Source organism: Lingula anatina, chromosome 5 (genome assembly GCF_051362555.1).
Source record: "Lingula anatina isolate TDL-2025a chromosome 5, LinAna3.0, whole genome shotgun sequence".
Classification (NCBI taxonomy): domain Eukaryota; kingdom Metazoa; phylum Brachiopoda; class Lingulata; order Lingulida; family Lingulidae; genus Lingula; species Lingula anatina.
Window position 1 is genome coordinate 13,644,063 of NC_141771.1, and position 15,358 is coordinate 13,659,420.

General features: G+C 37.8%; 2 protein-coding genes across 14 annotated transcripts in view; both read left to right on the top strand.

Annotated features, from left to right (window-relative positions):
* Positions 1 to 3,455, top strand: part of LOC106154344 (rho GTPase-activating protein 12) — a 45,549-nt gene extending 42,094 nt beyond the window's left edge. For all 11 annotated transcript variants that reach the window (XM_013528661.2, XM_013528662.2, XM_087012815.1 and 8 more), the window contains one exon: positions 501 to 3,455. In XM_013528661.2, coding sequence (XP_013384115.2) covers positions 501 to 672 — 172 coding nt within the window. In that variant the 3' untranslated portion in view covers positions 673 to 3,455. The remainder of the gene's footprint in view (positions 1 to 500) is intronic.
* Positions 3,456 to 6,643: 3,188 nt separating this feature from the next.
* Positions 6,644 to 14,034, top strand: LOC106168623 (uncharacterized). Of its 3 annotated transcripts, none has more exons than XM_087014175.1 (13): positions 6,644 to 7,163; positions 7,269 to 7,422; positions 7,512 to 7,713; positions 7,820 to 7,973; positions 8,081 to 8,538; positions 8,646 to 8,848; positions 8,954 to 9,413; positions 9,518 to 10,231; positions 10,629 to 10,784; positions 11,141 to 11,283; positions 11,510 to 11,640; positions 12,022 to 12,141; positions 12,467 to 14,034. In XM_087014175.1, the coding sequence occupies exons 7-8, from the start codon at positions 9,223 to 9,225 to the stop codon at positions 9,753 to 9,755; spliced, it is 429 nt and encodes a 142-aa protein (XP_086870301.1). In that variant the 5' UTR covers positions 6,644 to 7,163; positions 7,269 to 7,422; positions 7,512 to 7,713; positions 7,820 to 7,973; positions 8,081 to 8,538; positions 8,646 to 8,848; positions 8,954 to 9,222; the 3' UTR covers positions 9,756 to 10,231; positions 10,629 to 10,784; positions 11,141 to 11,283; positions 11,510 to 11,640; positions 12,022 to 12,141; positions 12,467 to 14,034. The 3 variants fall into 2 exon arrangements, with proteins under 3 accessions (XP_086870301.1, XP_086870303.1, XP_086870302.1); XM_087014176.1 differs by lacking the exons at positions 10,629 to 10,784; positions 11,141 to 11,283; positions 11,510 to 11,640; positions 12,022 to 12,141; positions 12,467 to 14,034 and having other exon boundaries at positions 9,518 to 10,236.
* Positions 14,035 to 15,358: the final 1,324 nt, after the last annotated feature.

The window sequence follows — 15,358 nt, forward strand, 5'->3', positions numbered from 1 at the left end:
AACTGTCAAGTATATGTCAGGTAGAAAATTCGTTGCAGGTGTCACTTGAAAGGAGCACCATATCAGTTTTTTCAGGGGCGGATTTAGGCCGTCTTCTGGGTCTTCTGGAAGACGGTCAGATTTTCAAGTTTACATTGACGGGTGTCTAATTTTTTCTGTCGGAAGACGGTCAAAAATAGAGGATGAATCAACAAAGATAATTTGCAAGACTGTCAGAAAATTTCTCTGGATCCGCCCCTGTTGTTGGTGACAAACATTTAAACTGGGATGCAGTTTCATTGCTTGCTGTGGACCCTTCAGTGTCCTTCATTAGTGCCCCCTTGAAAGTTTCCATTTTTAAAGAAGTATTTGAAGTAAATGAACAAACAGATGAGTGATTCATGTCGGTTTCTTGTTGAGATTCAATTTGTGTATTGAATTGAATGTAGTGCTTTGTCGTTTTACATACTGATCTTTTTTTACCCAGTGTTAAGATTTCCCTCTTTTTTATATTCTTACAGGGTTATAGGAAGAAGCAATGAAAACAGGATGCAGGTTCAAAACATTGCCATCGTATTCGGTCCCACACTGATGTGGCCGGAAAAAGAAAGCCACAACATGGCCATCAGTATGATGTTCCAAAGCAATATAGTAGAAGTGATGCTAACAGAGTATCAGAATATTTTCAGATAGCAACTTACACTGGATCTTGTAATAGTTTGAGAAGTAAATTGATAAGGACTGCACAGGACAGTACCTGGTATAAGAGTACGGAGAAAAAGAGGCCAACTTGAACAGATTTAGTCATGTTGGAGTTCTTATATAGACAGCAGTCAAGTTGTAAGTCAAGTTGTATTTGTTCCTTCTTTCATTGGAGAACAAGATAAATACAGAAGGCTTCATTGAGATTGCCTTCTTCAACCAATGTGTGTGCTATGTGTCAGACAGCATTGGTGCCTTTTGCATAGAGATTGTGAAAATGAAAGACTTTGAGTGAATTAAGCCCTGTCCACTAAAGCAAAGCAAAGTTTATGCTAAACAATGGAACAGTGAAAAACTGCACCTTAAAAAAATATTTTTTAAAAAAACCACTCTGATGCCAAATACAACAGGAATCCTTTGTATTTCTTCATCTGTCTTGCTCTCATTCAGCCAGGGTGAAAATTGACTCTCTGTTGAAAATCTTAATCCATGGGCAACAAAGTGTTACTACACAGGTAATTTACGGAATCAAATATGGAGTTGAGACAGTTTTCAAAATGAGCCTCACAAATGGATGGTCATTCAATATACATCGCAGGTGTACAGTGTTTATTGCCAGAGATGATATATATGATTCTTTCAATGGCTGAATGGTGAATTGCAACCTGACTTAAAGGCTAAGTTTAGTATTCAGAATGAATAAGTAGAGATAGACACTTGCCATTGAAATGATATTATATGATGGTTTTTTGACTGTAATTTAAGTCATGCCAGTTGGAAAAGTGTGTCCTTGAAAAATCAGACAGAGGAATTGCAACATCACTGGTTATGTTATTCAGTGGTTATTTCGATTGAATTCATTAAGGTAATAGATTGAAAGAAGGGTGTGGTATTTGAAACACTGAATTTGGAACAAATTGAGGCAGTAGATGATTCCAGACATGTGATCAAAACTGATGGAATTTGTGTAGGAGTCACAGCAGTTTTTCTGAAGTTGTAGAGAGATAATTGTACCCTAAACAGAGGTTTTGCCCATAAGTGAACTTTGATTTGCTGGTAAATTTATGAAAAAATTCCCAGTTAAAAAGAAAAGCTCCTTTGGAATTACAAAATAGAAGTAAGGAAGCAACTATGAAGCAGCAGGCACCAAGAAGTCTTTTAATGCTGCCAAAATGGTTCCCCAAACAATTGGAATACTGGTGACTTCAATCACCAAATGTTATATCTCTTAACAATGACTTAATATCAAATTTGATAGGGTATATTTGTGATGGTGCTCATAGTGCACACTAAGGTTGTGAAAAGAGCAAAAACGGTTTAAGTTTAGTGACTTAAGAAGGATCACAAGTGCTAAAAGTATGTTGTTTTTTCTGTGATGGATTTTCCTGCCTTTGACTTGTGTCCTTTCTTTACTGAATGTAAGGAGGTAAATTGGAAGCTAAGCAAGTACAAGAGTTCAAAATATGGGTCCAGTGAATGTATTTGGAAGTCATATAAGGTTATGACTTTGTTCGTTACCCATTTATTATACAATCTGACAGTTCAAAATGTCTAAGTAAGCTTTCCATTAAGTATTTTTAAGACGTTTATGTGAGTTAAATAATCAAATTATGGGTAAGTAGAAGTATTATTGTAAATATTTACATTGAACACAAATAGACGAATTGCAATTCATTCCAAATGAAAATGGTATGGATATTCCACCATTATAAGGAAAGAGTGTTTGTAGAAGATACACATGATTTTTGTTTTTTATGTATATATACAGATGCACAGCTTCAAAAGACATAAATAATTTTTATTACTTAAAAGTTTGAAGCAAAAACTGTGTACAGTGTACACTTAATTTGCATAATTTTATTTAATGTACTATTATATTGATAACAAAAGTAGTAAAACCAATTTACAGGCATTGACTTATTATTTCCAACCAATGCAAGAAATGAATACTTATTATTGTTTGTACCATGTGAAAACATTGATTGTGATTAGTAGAATAAGATTATCATTTTAAAAGATTATTATTTTACAGAATGATTGAAACATAGGTAATATAGTAATTTTGTTCTGTATAAGATATACAGAAGTTGTGGTTATTATGTCACGTATCTCTGATTTAACAATGATGTATAAGTAAACTGTGTAGTGATTAGGTCTAATCAATGAAACCTATGCATTCCTTTGTGTTTGTCAGGTTAATAAAGTCTAAGTTTTCATCAGTATATTAACAAGTAAATATTCGTATATAATTCTTTGTCGGTGTATTTTTTATTTCCAGCAGAAGATATATATATATCCCGGTATATATATTTTCCACTTTGGTTAAATGTAGCATACACAATCTACATTTCAAATTTGAAAAGATTGGTTTTTAAATAAGAACTTCAGCTAGATTTATGGAATGCATGGATATTTTGGATTTAATGCCCTTAAAAGTAGGGTTAACTTCAGTCCATATTAATATGAATTTTTTAAATGTTCTTCAAGTATATATTTCAAGGTTGGAGAAAATAAAAGGGGGTAATGTTGTTTATTGGAATGGCATGTTATTTTGAAGGAGTAACGTTAAATTAATGTTATGGATTAATTGAGTATGGTAGACGAGAGACATGAAGAGATGCAAGTTTTTTCAGTGTTAGTGAATTGTGTTGATATAAAAATGTTCAGAGTTAAGCAAGCTGTTTAACAATCAGTAGGGTCAAATTAAAGCATGTATAAATACAAGTTTTTTAATGTTACTATATTGTGTTAATAAAAAAATTGTTCACAGTTAATTGTGGTGTTTTTTTTATTTGTTTTGATATCAAGTTGATAGTAGGTCCCTGTTGATAGTTTCACCAATGAAAATGAGACTGAAAGTTTGTTTTCACTGTAGGACCACCAATTTGATACTTAAAACGAGGAAGAAAAATCTGTTGTAGTTCCCTATAATACAGTAATCATTAGTCTAAAATACCATCTAACCAGCTTTTCTCCTAATCAGACCCAGCGAGTTTGTGACTTTCAATGCCATCGACCTACTTTCGATCTTTCTTGTATGTGTTAATATATGTACAATTTATGTGTGAAAGGGATAACAACATTTTGGCCAGAAAGTGGATTTCCTGGGGAAAAAGACAATTTCCCATACTTAAAGGCATAATAACTCTTTGTATGAGACCTATATTTCACAATAAAAACCTTGTGAATAACTCATAGAAATATAATATATTCTGTTTTACCACAAAAACAGCAGTTATAGCTTTTATTCTGATATTTGAACTTGTCTTTAGACCACGTGACCTCCATTGATGTCTATACTCTGTTAAAATCTCTTAAGAGATTTTAACAAAAAACCAAACTTTTTAGAAAAAAACCAGGGACTAACTTTGAATGTAAAAATGGATTCATTTACCATTGGTAAGTATGGGAAAATTGTTGTTTACTCCAGGAAAATTCATTTTTTGGCCGAAACGAAGAGTTATTATTGCTTTAACAATGGTTAATGAATTCATTCCAACGTTCAGAGTTGGTCCTTGTTTGTTTTTTCTAAAAAGTTTGATTTTTTGTAATATTCTCTTAAGAGATTATTACTGAGTGGCGCCATCTATGGAGGTCACACGTCATGATGGCAAGTACAAATTCCAGAAATATCGCATTTACTGCTGTTTTGGTGGTAAAACAGAATTGATTATTATAATTATATTTCTATGTTGTTTACAATGTATTTTTTGTTAAATATGGATATTATACGAACAGTTGTTATCCCTTTAATATACTGTAAATGTAAAATTTTATGCCACCGCCAGTAGTATTCATATATATAGGTATACAAAAACTGTGGAAGTTTATTTTCCAATTTCAGAAACGGAGAAATGGAGTAAAATGTAAGGACCATGGGGCAACTATCCATGCTCTTTACTGCTGCTCCCATGGCTAGCAGGGGCGGATCCAGGATTATTTGAAGGGGGGGGGGCTGATTTTTCAGGAATAACAGGCCGACTCTCGGCCCCCTTGGAGTGTTTTTGAGGGCAAACAGTTTGAACGGTAAAGAACTATAAAACAACTAGTCAAATTTCTAATTCCAAAAGGGGAATACCAGTGTGATTCTTTTTTTCAGAAACCGGAGGGGGGGTCAGGGGTCTTTTTAATTGTAAAAAACAAACATTTTGGATAATATTCGCACGTTACAATACTAACAAAAATTAGACTACACTTAAGGGGTTACGAGATGCACACTCATTTTACTGGCACATTTTGTCCTCAACTTCAAGTACATTTTTCACAATGCCTTTTAATGAATATTTGGCAAATAACTGTCAATGAGAATGCAATTTTGTGTAAAACAATTAACTGTGCCCTGTCATCATACCGTCTAACTTATCATGGATATAACTTAAGATTCTGTCAATGGCTGAAATATTACAAAAACATCAAACAACTAAAAATAATGACCTGCGACAAAGGACCTCACTTTTTTTTTTTTTTTTTTTTTTTCAATTTTTAAAAGCCAGGTGACACTGCGAACGTAGCGGCGATCTATTTATTGCGTTATTTAAAATAAGTATTAACATCGGCATTTTCTGAAACATCACATTGATTTTGTACATTAGATTGGAGAGAGTGAGATGGCGCTGCCTACAACAATTATATGGTTTAAATTTTAGATTGATTTTTATGTCAGAACAGGTAAAGATATCTATTTCTTTATTTATTTTTGCAATGATTTTTTAATATTTTTGCAGTGATTTTTAAAAGTTGTAATACTGATGTAAGTAAAATTCCACTTGGACAAACAAATTTTCTCTCGTTAATTCTTAATATTTTTAAAATGAAATGCTAAATGGGCCTATAAATTGAGAATCAGTGAGTATTCTCGTGGCAGGCGAAGCAAGTCCTGAGTTTCAAGCAGTATCGATCACCTTACTTAAAAAACACAAATGGAGCTGTTACGTGCCTGGCCATGAAAACATTGATAACGAGCATTTGATCTATTAGCATGTAAGCTCTAGTGTTAGGTTGTGTGATCGCCAGGGAGATGTGAAAGAAGGCCAGTGACCTCTCAGACTTATAGTAATGTTAAAACGCGTATTAAAAAGTGCAGTTTTCAACTAAAGTTCAAGGGGATAAAATGAACGTATAAATGAAAATATTTAATTTCAATTTTAATCTTATTGTCTTATTTTTTTTTTTTTTTCGTTTTTTTTTCTCTACTCATGCCACTGGCATCAGAGTGCTGATAACCCGAGGTCACGAATGGAGGCGTCCGTTGTTAATTATTACTTATATCTGTAGATCTTTGATGTGCCAAAGTATTCATGTTTCTGCTGCCTGGTCTAATTTTACCAAGATTTTTCATGTGGCCTACTGCTGCTTTCTTTCGTTTCGTAAAATCACAATAACTTGTTTTTCATTTCTCAGAATAACAACCCAGTTGGTTACAAAATATGTTTTATAGTACTGAGATGGCTGTACATGCTAAGTCCAGTGTACTTTCAATTGACTTACAACAATTCACTACAATCAAAACAATCATGCTCCCTCGGGCTGCCTCGAAAATGCAGTCACCCTACGCCCTATTACATAATCCACATTTTGGATCAGTGTTTGAATACACACGTTCTATAGTGGCCTTCAAGAAGTGAGAAGTTCACGGCTACCTGTACCAGTTTAACGGACATCGGGTCTATTATAATTTGGGGGAGAAGGTATGTTGTTCAGAAATTGTCATCAATTTTGGCTGTACATTTCGAAGTCACTGCTTAGTACTTATTACTCTTATTATACTATAAAACGATAAACAGAATAATCAAAATAAGAATAGTTTTTTAAATGTGTATGTCAAAAAGATATTTTTGGGCATCACTATCAAACGCCACCCCCTAAAGACAAGTTGACCAGAAACGCTACCATGTGACTTTACCTCAATGAAGGTATAAAAGCGCGAAATTTTGAAATTGCGTTCATTCAACGCAGACAAATCTGGAGGAACAAGAAGGATGCCATGTACTGCGCCCAGTATCAAGCACAAAGGACACAGGAATCAACTCGCATTTCTCCGAATCTCTTTCTCGTCCCAAGTCATCGCATCGCTCATCGACATGTTTCTTGCACACACAGTCGTCTGGACGGTGGATTCGACGTTTCTCTAAGCTGGCCAGCTAAAACCTTCGCTTCTCTCCACAAGGAATCGTCGCTCGGAATTCTTCGCAGGATACATCGTCGGCTTTCTGTTGTTGAGGACTATGTTGTTGTAGGGTTATTGTATATATTTTCATGCATTCCAGGTTTCTTCTTATTGTATACATAGGTAGGAAAAGTCATTAATCCGTTTTTTTTTCTTTAAACAGAACTCGATTATGGCGATTATCAATAGAGCTCCCACTCAAATAGCAAGGAGAAGAGGGCCGCATCTACGCTTCAGCTACTCCGATCACTCCCTGGTGCCAGCGAGTCCCGCCATGATCCGTCTACGAGGTGGCTGCATTGGGGAAGCGTCCTAGGTATGTGGTGTTTAACTGAAATGGAAAACCCTTAAATGTAAGCCTGACCACAAAGTGCTGACATAGGTTGGAAAATCATTAATCCGTTTTTCTTTCTGTTAACAGAACTCGATCAAGGCGATTTTCGATAGAGCTCCCACTGAAAACAGCAAAGAGAAGAGAGCCACATCTACGCTTCAGCTAATCCGATCACTCCTTGGTGCCAGCGAGTCCTGTCAAAGCCTGTCTACGAGGTGACTGCGATAGGGAAGCATCCAAGGTATGTGTCGTTTAACTGAGATGTAAAAACCTTAAATGAAAGCCTGAGTGCAGAGTGCTGACATAGGTTGTTTTCCTTTCTGTTAACAGAACACGGTTATGGCGATTCTCGAGAGAGCTCTGACTACAGGAAGGAGAAGAGGGCCACATCTACGCTTCAGCTACTTCGATCACTCCTTGGTGCCAGCGAGTCCTGTCAAAGCCCGTCTACGAAGTGGCTGCGTTGGGGGAGCGTACAGTGAGTCCTGCCATGGTCTGTCTACGAGGTGGCTGCATCAGGGAAGCGTCCAAGGTATGTGGATTTTAACTGAGATGGAAAACCCTTAAATGTAAGCCTGACCGCAAAGTGCTGACATAGGTTGGAAAAGTCATTAATCCGTTTTTCTTTCTGTTAACAGGACTCGATCAAGGGGATTCTCGATAGAGCTCCCACTGAAAACAGCAAAGAGAAGAGGACCACATCTACGCTAAAGCTAATCCGATCACTCCTTGGTGCCAGCGAGTCCTGCCATGGTCTGTCTACGAGGTGGCTGCATAGGGGAAGCGTCCAAGGTATGTGGTGTTTAACTGAGATGGAAAAACCCTTAAATGTAAGCCTGACTGCAGAGTGCTGACATAGGTTGGAAAAGTCATTAATTCGTCTTTCTTTCTGTTAACAGAACACGGTTATGGCGATTCTCGAGAGAGCTCTGACTACAGGAAGGAGAAGAGGACCACATCTACGCTTCAGCGACTCCGATCAATCCTTGGTGCCAGAGTGCCCCGCTATGGTCTGTCTACGGCTTGGCTGCATTGGGGAAGCGTCCACGGCATGTGGTTTTTCACTGAGGTGAAAAACCCTTAAAGGTAAGCCTGACTGCAGAGTGCTGACATAGGTAGGAAAAGACATTAATCCGTTTTTCTTTCTGTTAACAAAACTCGGTTATGGCGATTCTTGAGAGAGCTCCGACTACAGGAAGGAGAAGAGGACCACATCTACGCTTCAGCGACTCCGATCAATCATTGGTGCCAGAGAGTCCCGCCATGGCCTGTCTATGAGGTGGCTGCATTCGGGAAGCGTCCAGCGAGTCCCGCCATCGTCTGTCTACGAGATGGCTCCATTGGGGAAGCGTCCAAGGTATGTGGTGTTTAACTAAAAATGGAAAACCCTTAAATGTAAGCCTGACCGTAAAGTGCTGACATAGGTTGGAAAAGTCATTAATTAGTTTTTCTTTCTGTTAACAGAACTCGATCATGGCGATTCGAGAGACAGCTCCGACTACAGTAAGGAGAAGAGGGCCACATCTACGCTTCAGCTACTTCGATCACTCCTTGGTGCCAGCGAGTCCTGTCAAAGCCCGTCTACGAAGTGGCTGCGTTGGGGGGAGCGAACAGTGACTCCTGCCATGGTCTGTCTACGAGGTGGCTGCATCGGGGAAGCGTCCAAGGTATGTGGTGTTTAACTGAGATGGAAAACCTTTAAATGTAAGCCTGACTGCAAAGTGCTCCATAGGTTGGAAAAGTCATTAATCCGTTTTTCTTTCTGTTAACAGGACTCGATCAAGGCGATTCTCGATAGAGCTCCCACTGAAAACAGCAAAGAGAAGAGGACCACATCTACGCTTAAGCTAATCCGATCACTCCTTGGTGCCAGCGAGTCCTGCCATGGTCTGTCTACGAGGTGGCTGCATTGGGGAAGCGTCCACGGCATGTGGTTTTTCACTGAGATGAAAAACCCTTAAAGGTAAGCCTGACTGCAGAGTGCTGACATAGGTAGGAAAAGACATTAATCCGTTTTTCTTTCTGTTAACAGAACTCGGTTATGGCGATTCTTGAGAGAGCTCCGACTACAGGAAGGAGAAGAGGGCACATCTACGTTTCAGCTACTTCGATCACTCCTTGGTGCCAGCGAGTCCTGTCAAAGCCTGTCTACGAGGTGGCTGCGTTGGGGGAGCCTACAGTGAGTCTGTCATGGTCTGTCTACGAGGTGGCCGCATCGGGGAAGCATCCAAGGTATGTTGTTTAACTGAGATGGAAAAACCTTAAATGTAAGCCTGAGTGCAGAGTGCTGACATAGGTTGGAAAAGTCATTAATTCGTTTTTCTTTCTGTTAACAGAACTCGATTATGGCGATTCGAGAGAGAGCTCCGACTACAGGAAGGAGAAGAGGGCCACTTCAACGCTTCAGCGACTCCGATCAATCCTTGGTGCCAGAGAGTCCCGCTATGGTCTGTCTACGAGGTGACTGCAATTGGGGGAGCGTCCAGCGAGTCCTGCCATGGTCTGTCTACAAGGTGGCTGAATTGGGGAAGCGTCCACGGCATGCGGTTTTTCACTGAGATGAAAAACCCTTAAAGGTAAGCCTGACTGCAGAGTACTGACATAGGTTGGAAAAGTTATTAATCCGTTTTTCTTTCTGTTAACAGAACTTGGTTATGGCGATTCTCGAGAGAGCACCGACTACAGGCAGGAAAAGAGGACCACATCTACGCTTCAGCGACTCCGATCAATGCTTGGTGCCAGCGAGTCCCGCCATGGTCCGACTACGCGGTGGTTTTATTTGGGGAGCGTCCAGCGAGTCCAGACACGGCCTGTCTACGAGGTGGCTGCATTAGGGAAGCGTCCAGCGAGTCCCGCCATGGTCCGGCTACGCGGTGGTTTTATTGGGGGAGCGTCCAGCGAGTCCAGACACGGCCTGTCTACGAGGTGGCTGCATTAGGGAAGCGTCCAGCAAGTCCTGCCATGGTCTGTCTACGAGTTGCTACGAGGTGGCTGCACTGGGGAAGCGTCCAAGGAATATAGTGTTTCATTGAGATGGAAAATCCTTTAAGGTAACCCGTGTTATTGGGGAGAGAAATAGACTAAAATGCGTTTTTAGTTGCAGTCTTTGCCATAAACTTTTCACCTTACTGGCCATTCGGACCTCAACTTTCCTGAAAACTACTGGTCTGAGTCAGGATTCGTCGGTCCGAATTTAAATTTTAATAAAACTGGACTGGAATGCATTTTTATATCATTATTAACGAGACCTTCACATTTTTAGAATTATGATGTAACAATTATATTAATATAACTTGGAAAATGTAATTGTCAAATAACCAATTTAAACATTCTGACAAATCTACTTGTCCGAACAATAATTAGTATGTCAGTCATTGATTGTGCAGAAAATAGACGAATGGTTGGTAATTTAATAAACATAATAATTAGAAAGTGTTACCGTTTTAGAGAACAAAAAAGATGAGACCCTGGAAAATCGCAACGTGAAAACAAAGCAGCAGGACGGCAAGAAGTTTAGTATCGTAATAGTGCTGGGTTTGCTTTGGAAGAGCACAGACGATGACCTGAAGGGTTACTTCTCAGTTTGGTGAAATCATGGCACAGGTACTCGTCTCTACTCATTAAGATCACTGATATGGGTTTCATGAAAAGTTTTTTAGTCTTTAATTTTAGATCAAAAGGATTAAAATAGAGTTATTACTTGTATCAAATAATTGCAATTTCGATCTTCTTATAAAACTTATTACTATTTTAAGCAAAATGAAAATGATGTTAGTTGTCAAGGTTCTGGTAGAAAAGCCCTTAGACATGCGCTGTTATGAAACGATCCACTGTCACCGTAAAATGATTTTTCTCGGCCATTAACCACCCTTTTATGATAAACCACTTTTCAAAGTTAGTACGTTGGGGGAGGGAAGTATCGGGGAAAAACTAATGCCATTTTTCCTTTCTATTTACAGAATTCGATTACGGCAAGTCCAGATAGAGCTCTCACTTTTCGTTAGAAGATTCTAGCCATGGTCTGTTTATAAGGTGGCTGCATGGGGGAACATCAGAAGCATAAGGTGTTTCTCGGAAATGGAAATCTTCCAAGCCGTAAAAGGTAACTCGTGTTATTGCGGAGAATAACACTAAAGTCATTTTTCTTACCATACAAAATTCTTGAGATAAAGCCCTTAGCCACATAAATTTTACAGCTCACTTTCACAAGGCAATGTATCTCCCCCTTGACCCACTTCTGAAATAAATAAAAAAAATAAGCTTAGTGGATCGGGTAGGGAGGAGAGGTAAATAGGGAAACTAAAGTCTTCAAAATTTCTGTTTTTAAGTTGAGACAAATGGCATTGGTGAGCGCCTGCCCTGATGATGGTCCACTTTCATAAGGTTAAAATGGAGAAAGCATATAGGATTTCGAGTCCTTACCTAGTCGTGATACCATTGAAATTTAGGACCCTTTGAGGTAAGTTATGGGCAAGGGTAGAGGGTGAACAGGGAACTTGATTGCCATTTATTCTGTAGGCATTACAAATCTTTTGTCAATGCAAATTCAACAAACTGAACATTTTGTGCAACGTCTTAGACAAAATTGTTTTAAATTAGACTGTTCGGAAACTGTAGTCTAGTCACTAAATGTAGATATTTGTTTTCTATTTACATTTTACCCAAGGAAATCATATAGCAGACATTTTAGAATCCAAAAGCTCTTGCAATTAGTCACAAACTTGAAATATACTTATGTAAAAAAAATTAATTTCTGTGGTCAAAAGCTTTTACTTTATCACAAACTTGAAAAAAAATCACTCATTCAAAATATTTTGACACCCTATCGGCCAACTTTCAGATCTTCATCAGTTTCACTGTGACAGACGTGACGTTGTCACTAGTCTAGAATACTAGGAGCTACTACCCCCCAATCTCGCCCTCAGTCCTGAGGTTGTGGTACGAAGAGACCATCGCACAGGTGAGCATGTACTTTCATCTCGTTTCAGATTGTTTTAACAATTAACGCTTAAAAGCGTTTTCGTGATTCATATTTCTTCCTTTTATCCCTCTTATTTTCCTAGTAACTTTCTATTTGCAGAATGCAGAATGTTTTTATTGTATTGTGTTATAGAAATAAAATGATATAAAATAAAATAACCGTATTAAGAACCAAAGCATTATGAAACAATATTTACTATAGTTAATGGTGTGTGAATACCAGTGACATGTTCTTTGTTGCAATTACTGCAAGTTTTCAATTACTTTTCATACTTTTGTGTGAACATTTTACATTTCATTTGTAGGTTACGAAAGGGCACTTTGCCAGAAACAATGCCCGAACGCAGATACCATCAATCCTAGACCAAATGTCCAAGATGCGAAACATTTAATGTTGCTAGCAACGAGCCCCTGTGGACACTTTTTTATTTGATGATCGGACGTCCTGGCAGTATTGGTTTTAAAGGACACAGCTTGTCTGCAAAAAAAAAAAAAAAAAAAAAAAATGTAGAATGGTAATGAAGAGCGTTGTACTGAATGTAAGAGGAATACAATCCAATGTACTCGAGTCTTTTATTTATTGAGGATTTTTGCGCTTCATAGGTCACAGATATGAATCGGGTGTAATTGCATTTAATAAGTTTTTCACTTATGACGGGAAAACATTTTTTCACAATAGCTTAAGAAAAGTTAAGATAAAACTGAAGTTCAGTATGATCAGTCATTATTCCAGTGTTCAATTGAATAAGATGAACTGTGTTTCCGTGTGAAAAACTTAAGCCTGCCTTTACAGTTATTATTAAAATTTCAAATAGAATATCCAGTTGCTTTATCCACATTCTAAATGCAGACAGTTTTTCGCTCGCAAAACAATGGTGGTACCACCACTTATGGTCGTCTGTGTTTTATTTCAATCTTAGTGATGTAGTCATTTTTCAAATTTGTGCTTTTGATGATGTGGAGATATTCGTCAGTATAGCATTTGAGAAGATCATAAGCCGCACACTAACCTCAAGTAACCCGCGCATTACTAATATTACTAATATATTATGATTTTCTCAAGTGTTATAGTTGACAAATATATCCAATTCATCATATATGCACCTTTTTTCTCCGAACCCGAAAAATTCGAATTGAAATTTGCATGGACGGTCATACAGTGTAATGTGAAACCTAAAATATGTAGAAGAAAGCTTGCTTTATTCTTTATTTATATCATACAGATAGTTGCGATGTCAGGGCAAAATTACATTTGAGAAACTTCTGTTTTAAACAGTGATAAGTTAATTTCAATCATTGAGTTGTCTGGGTAATAATAATATTACCTGAACTTTTGTATATTTTATCACGAGAGAGAACTATACCAGGTTTTGATGTATGCTTTCTGTTTTAAAAGGATCGAGTTACTTTATTTATGACTTCATATTCCTAGATGAAGTTAAAATAAGCCCTGGTTTAATTGTGTTAAGACTTAGTAAATGTCTTGTCTTCAGTACCTTTTTCAGTAGGAATTACATGTACTTTGGTAAATTCTTGTACTTCATTTTGTGTACCAGTCTAATGTATACAGAGAATAGTTTGTAGCACGAGCAAAACTTTATTCAGTTGCACCATGCTGTATTATATATGGACAATATTTATGAACTGTAAAGCGCCGGGCCAATAAAAAAAACTGTTTCAAGAAGCATCCGGGCGTGGGCATTTTCCCAGCATTCCCCACGAAGGGTTTAGACGGGTTTTTCCCCACGGCCCGAGGGCATCGGGTACTACCATTTATTGATTCATTGCATGTACATGATTCATTTATGATTACTAAAGTACTTGAAATTGAATGTCACTGTATACAATAGTTGAATAAAACTATATTCTCTAATTTTTCTTTTTGTTTAAAAAAAAAGGCTTATACAGCTGAGGAAAATAATCACCAGACTTGCAAAATTATTTTAGTGGAGTCGCATTGCCTATGCACGTGGCTCCTTTAATAATCAGTCAAAATTCTTTTCAATTGTCCATTCTCACTTAAACTTAATTTAAGATTTGTCGATTTCTGCCACGTAGCTTTTTTTCCTTAAAACTAGTAATGTTGGCAATGCCAAGGTAAAATATTTTTTTGGAAATGAACCTGCGGTGTTGCGTAACTCTTTCGCCGGGCATAACTCGGACCGATACCTAGATTATCCCGAGTTTGATTAGAGCCCCCAAAGTCAACCGTCTTACATAAATATATTCTGATGCAGATGTAAGAAACGAACACCTCTTGATGTTACTGAAGGAGTACTTTATATATAGGGGCGGATCCAGGATTTTAGAAGGGGTCGTTTTTATCTATTCCCCCACGAAAAAAAGCACTTTTTAAGATTCGGTGAGTTGACGGAACGATTCGAATCAAGCATTAAATAATTTAATTATAAATTAATATATTCGCATTAAACTCAATACATTTACGATGCAGGACTCAGATATTTTCGATATGTAAGAGTTTGTCGCATATACGTGACTGACAGACCACATCAAACACCCCATTTCCATAGATTTTTAGATCGATCTATCCCCGCGGGGAGTCTCACTAGATTACTGTCTGCTTGGCCGGCTTAAGCGTCTGTCCCGCCTACTAAAAGCTGTAATGGGGTAATTAACTATGGTGCCCGCTCGGCTGAGTGCAATTTAGCGTGAACCCCCAGGGAGTTAGGTCGATCTAAAACTTAATCCTTAGATCGATCTAAAGCTCTGGGAAAGCACCCTAAGATGATCTTGCGTTATAATCCGCTATGACTTAGTAAACAGAAACACTAATATACAAGACAGTCGAAAGTAAAGGCCGAAAGTAGGTCGATGGCATTGAAAGTCACATACTAACAGAGCCCATTTTTGGGCACTTTTACTTTTAGTAGAGAATTCCTGTTTAAATATAAAATTTCGCATACTTCAATATGACTTATTACCGTTCACAGCTACACAAAGGCAGTCAGTTGGGACATTTGATGCCACTCGCGCTTTACTCGTCTTGGAAACTTTTATTTCATATTCGATTGTTATATGTCAAATGAATGAAGCTGTAGGTTATAAAATTCATCCCTGTGAAATACACCGCTACAATTTCCATTTCAGTGGGCCTAACCATCCTTCTAAAAACATTTGAATTTATATTATCTGTGTTGAGTATAGTCGCATGTTGGCTTCAACAACGCTCTCTCGGT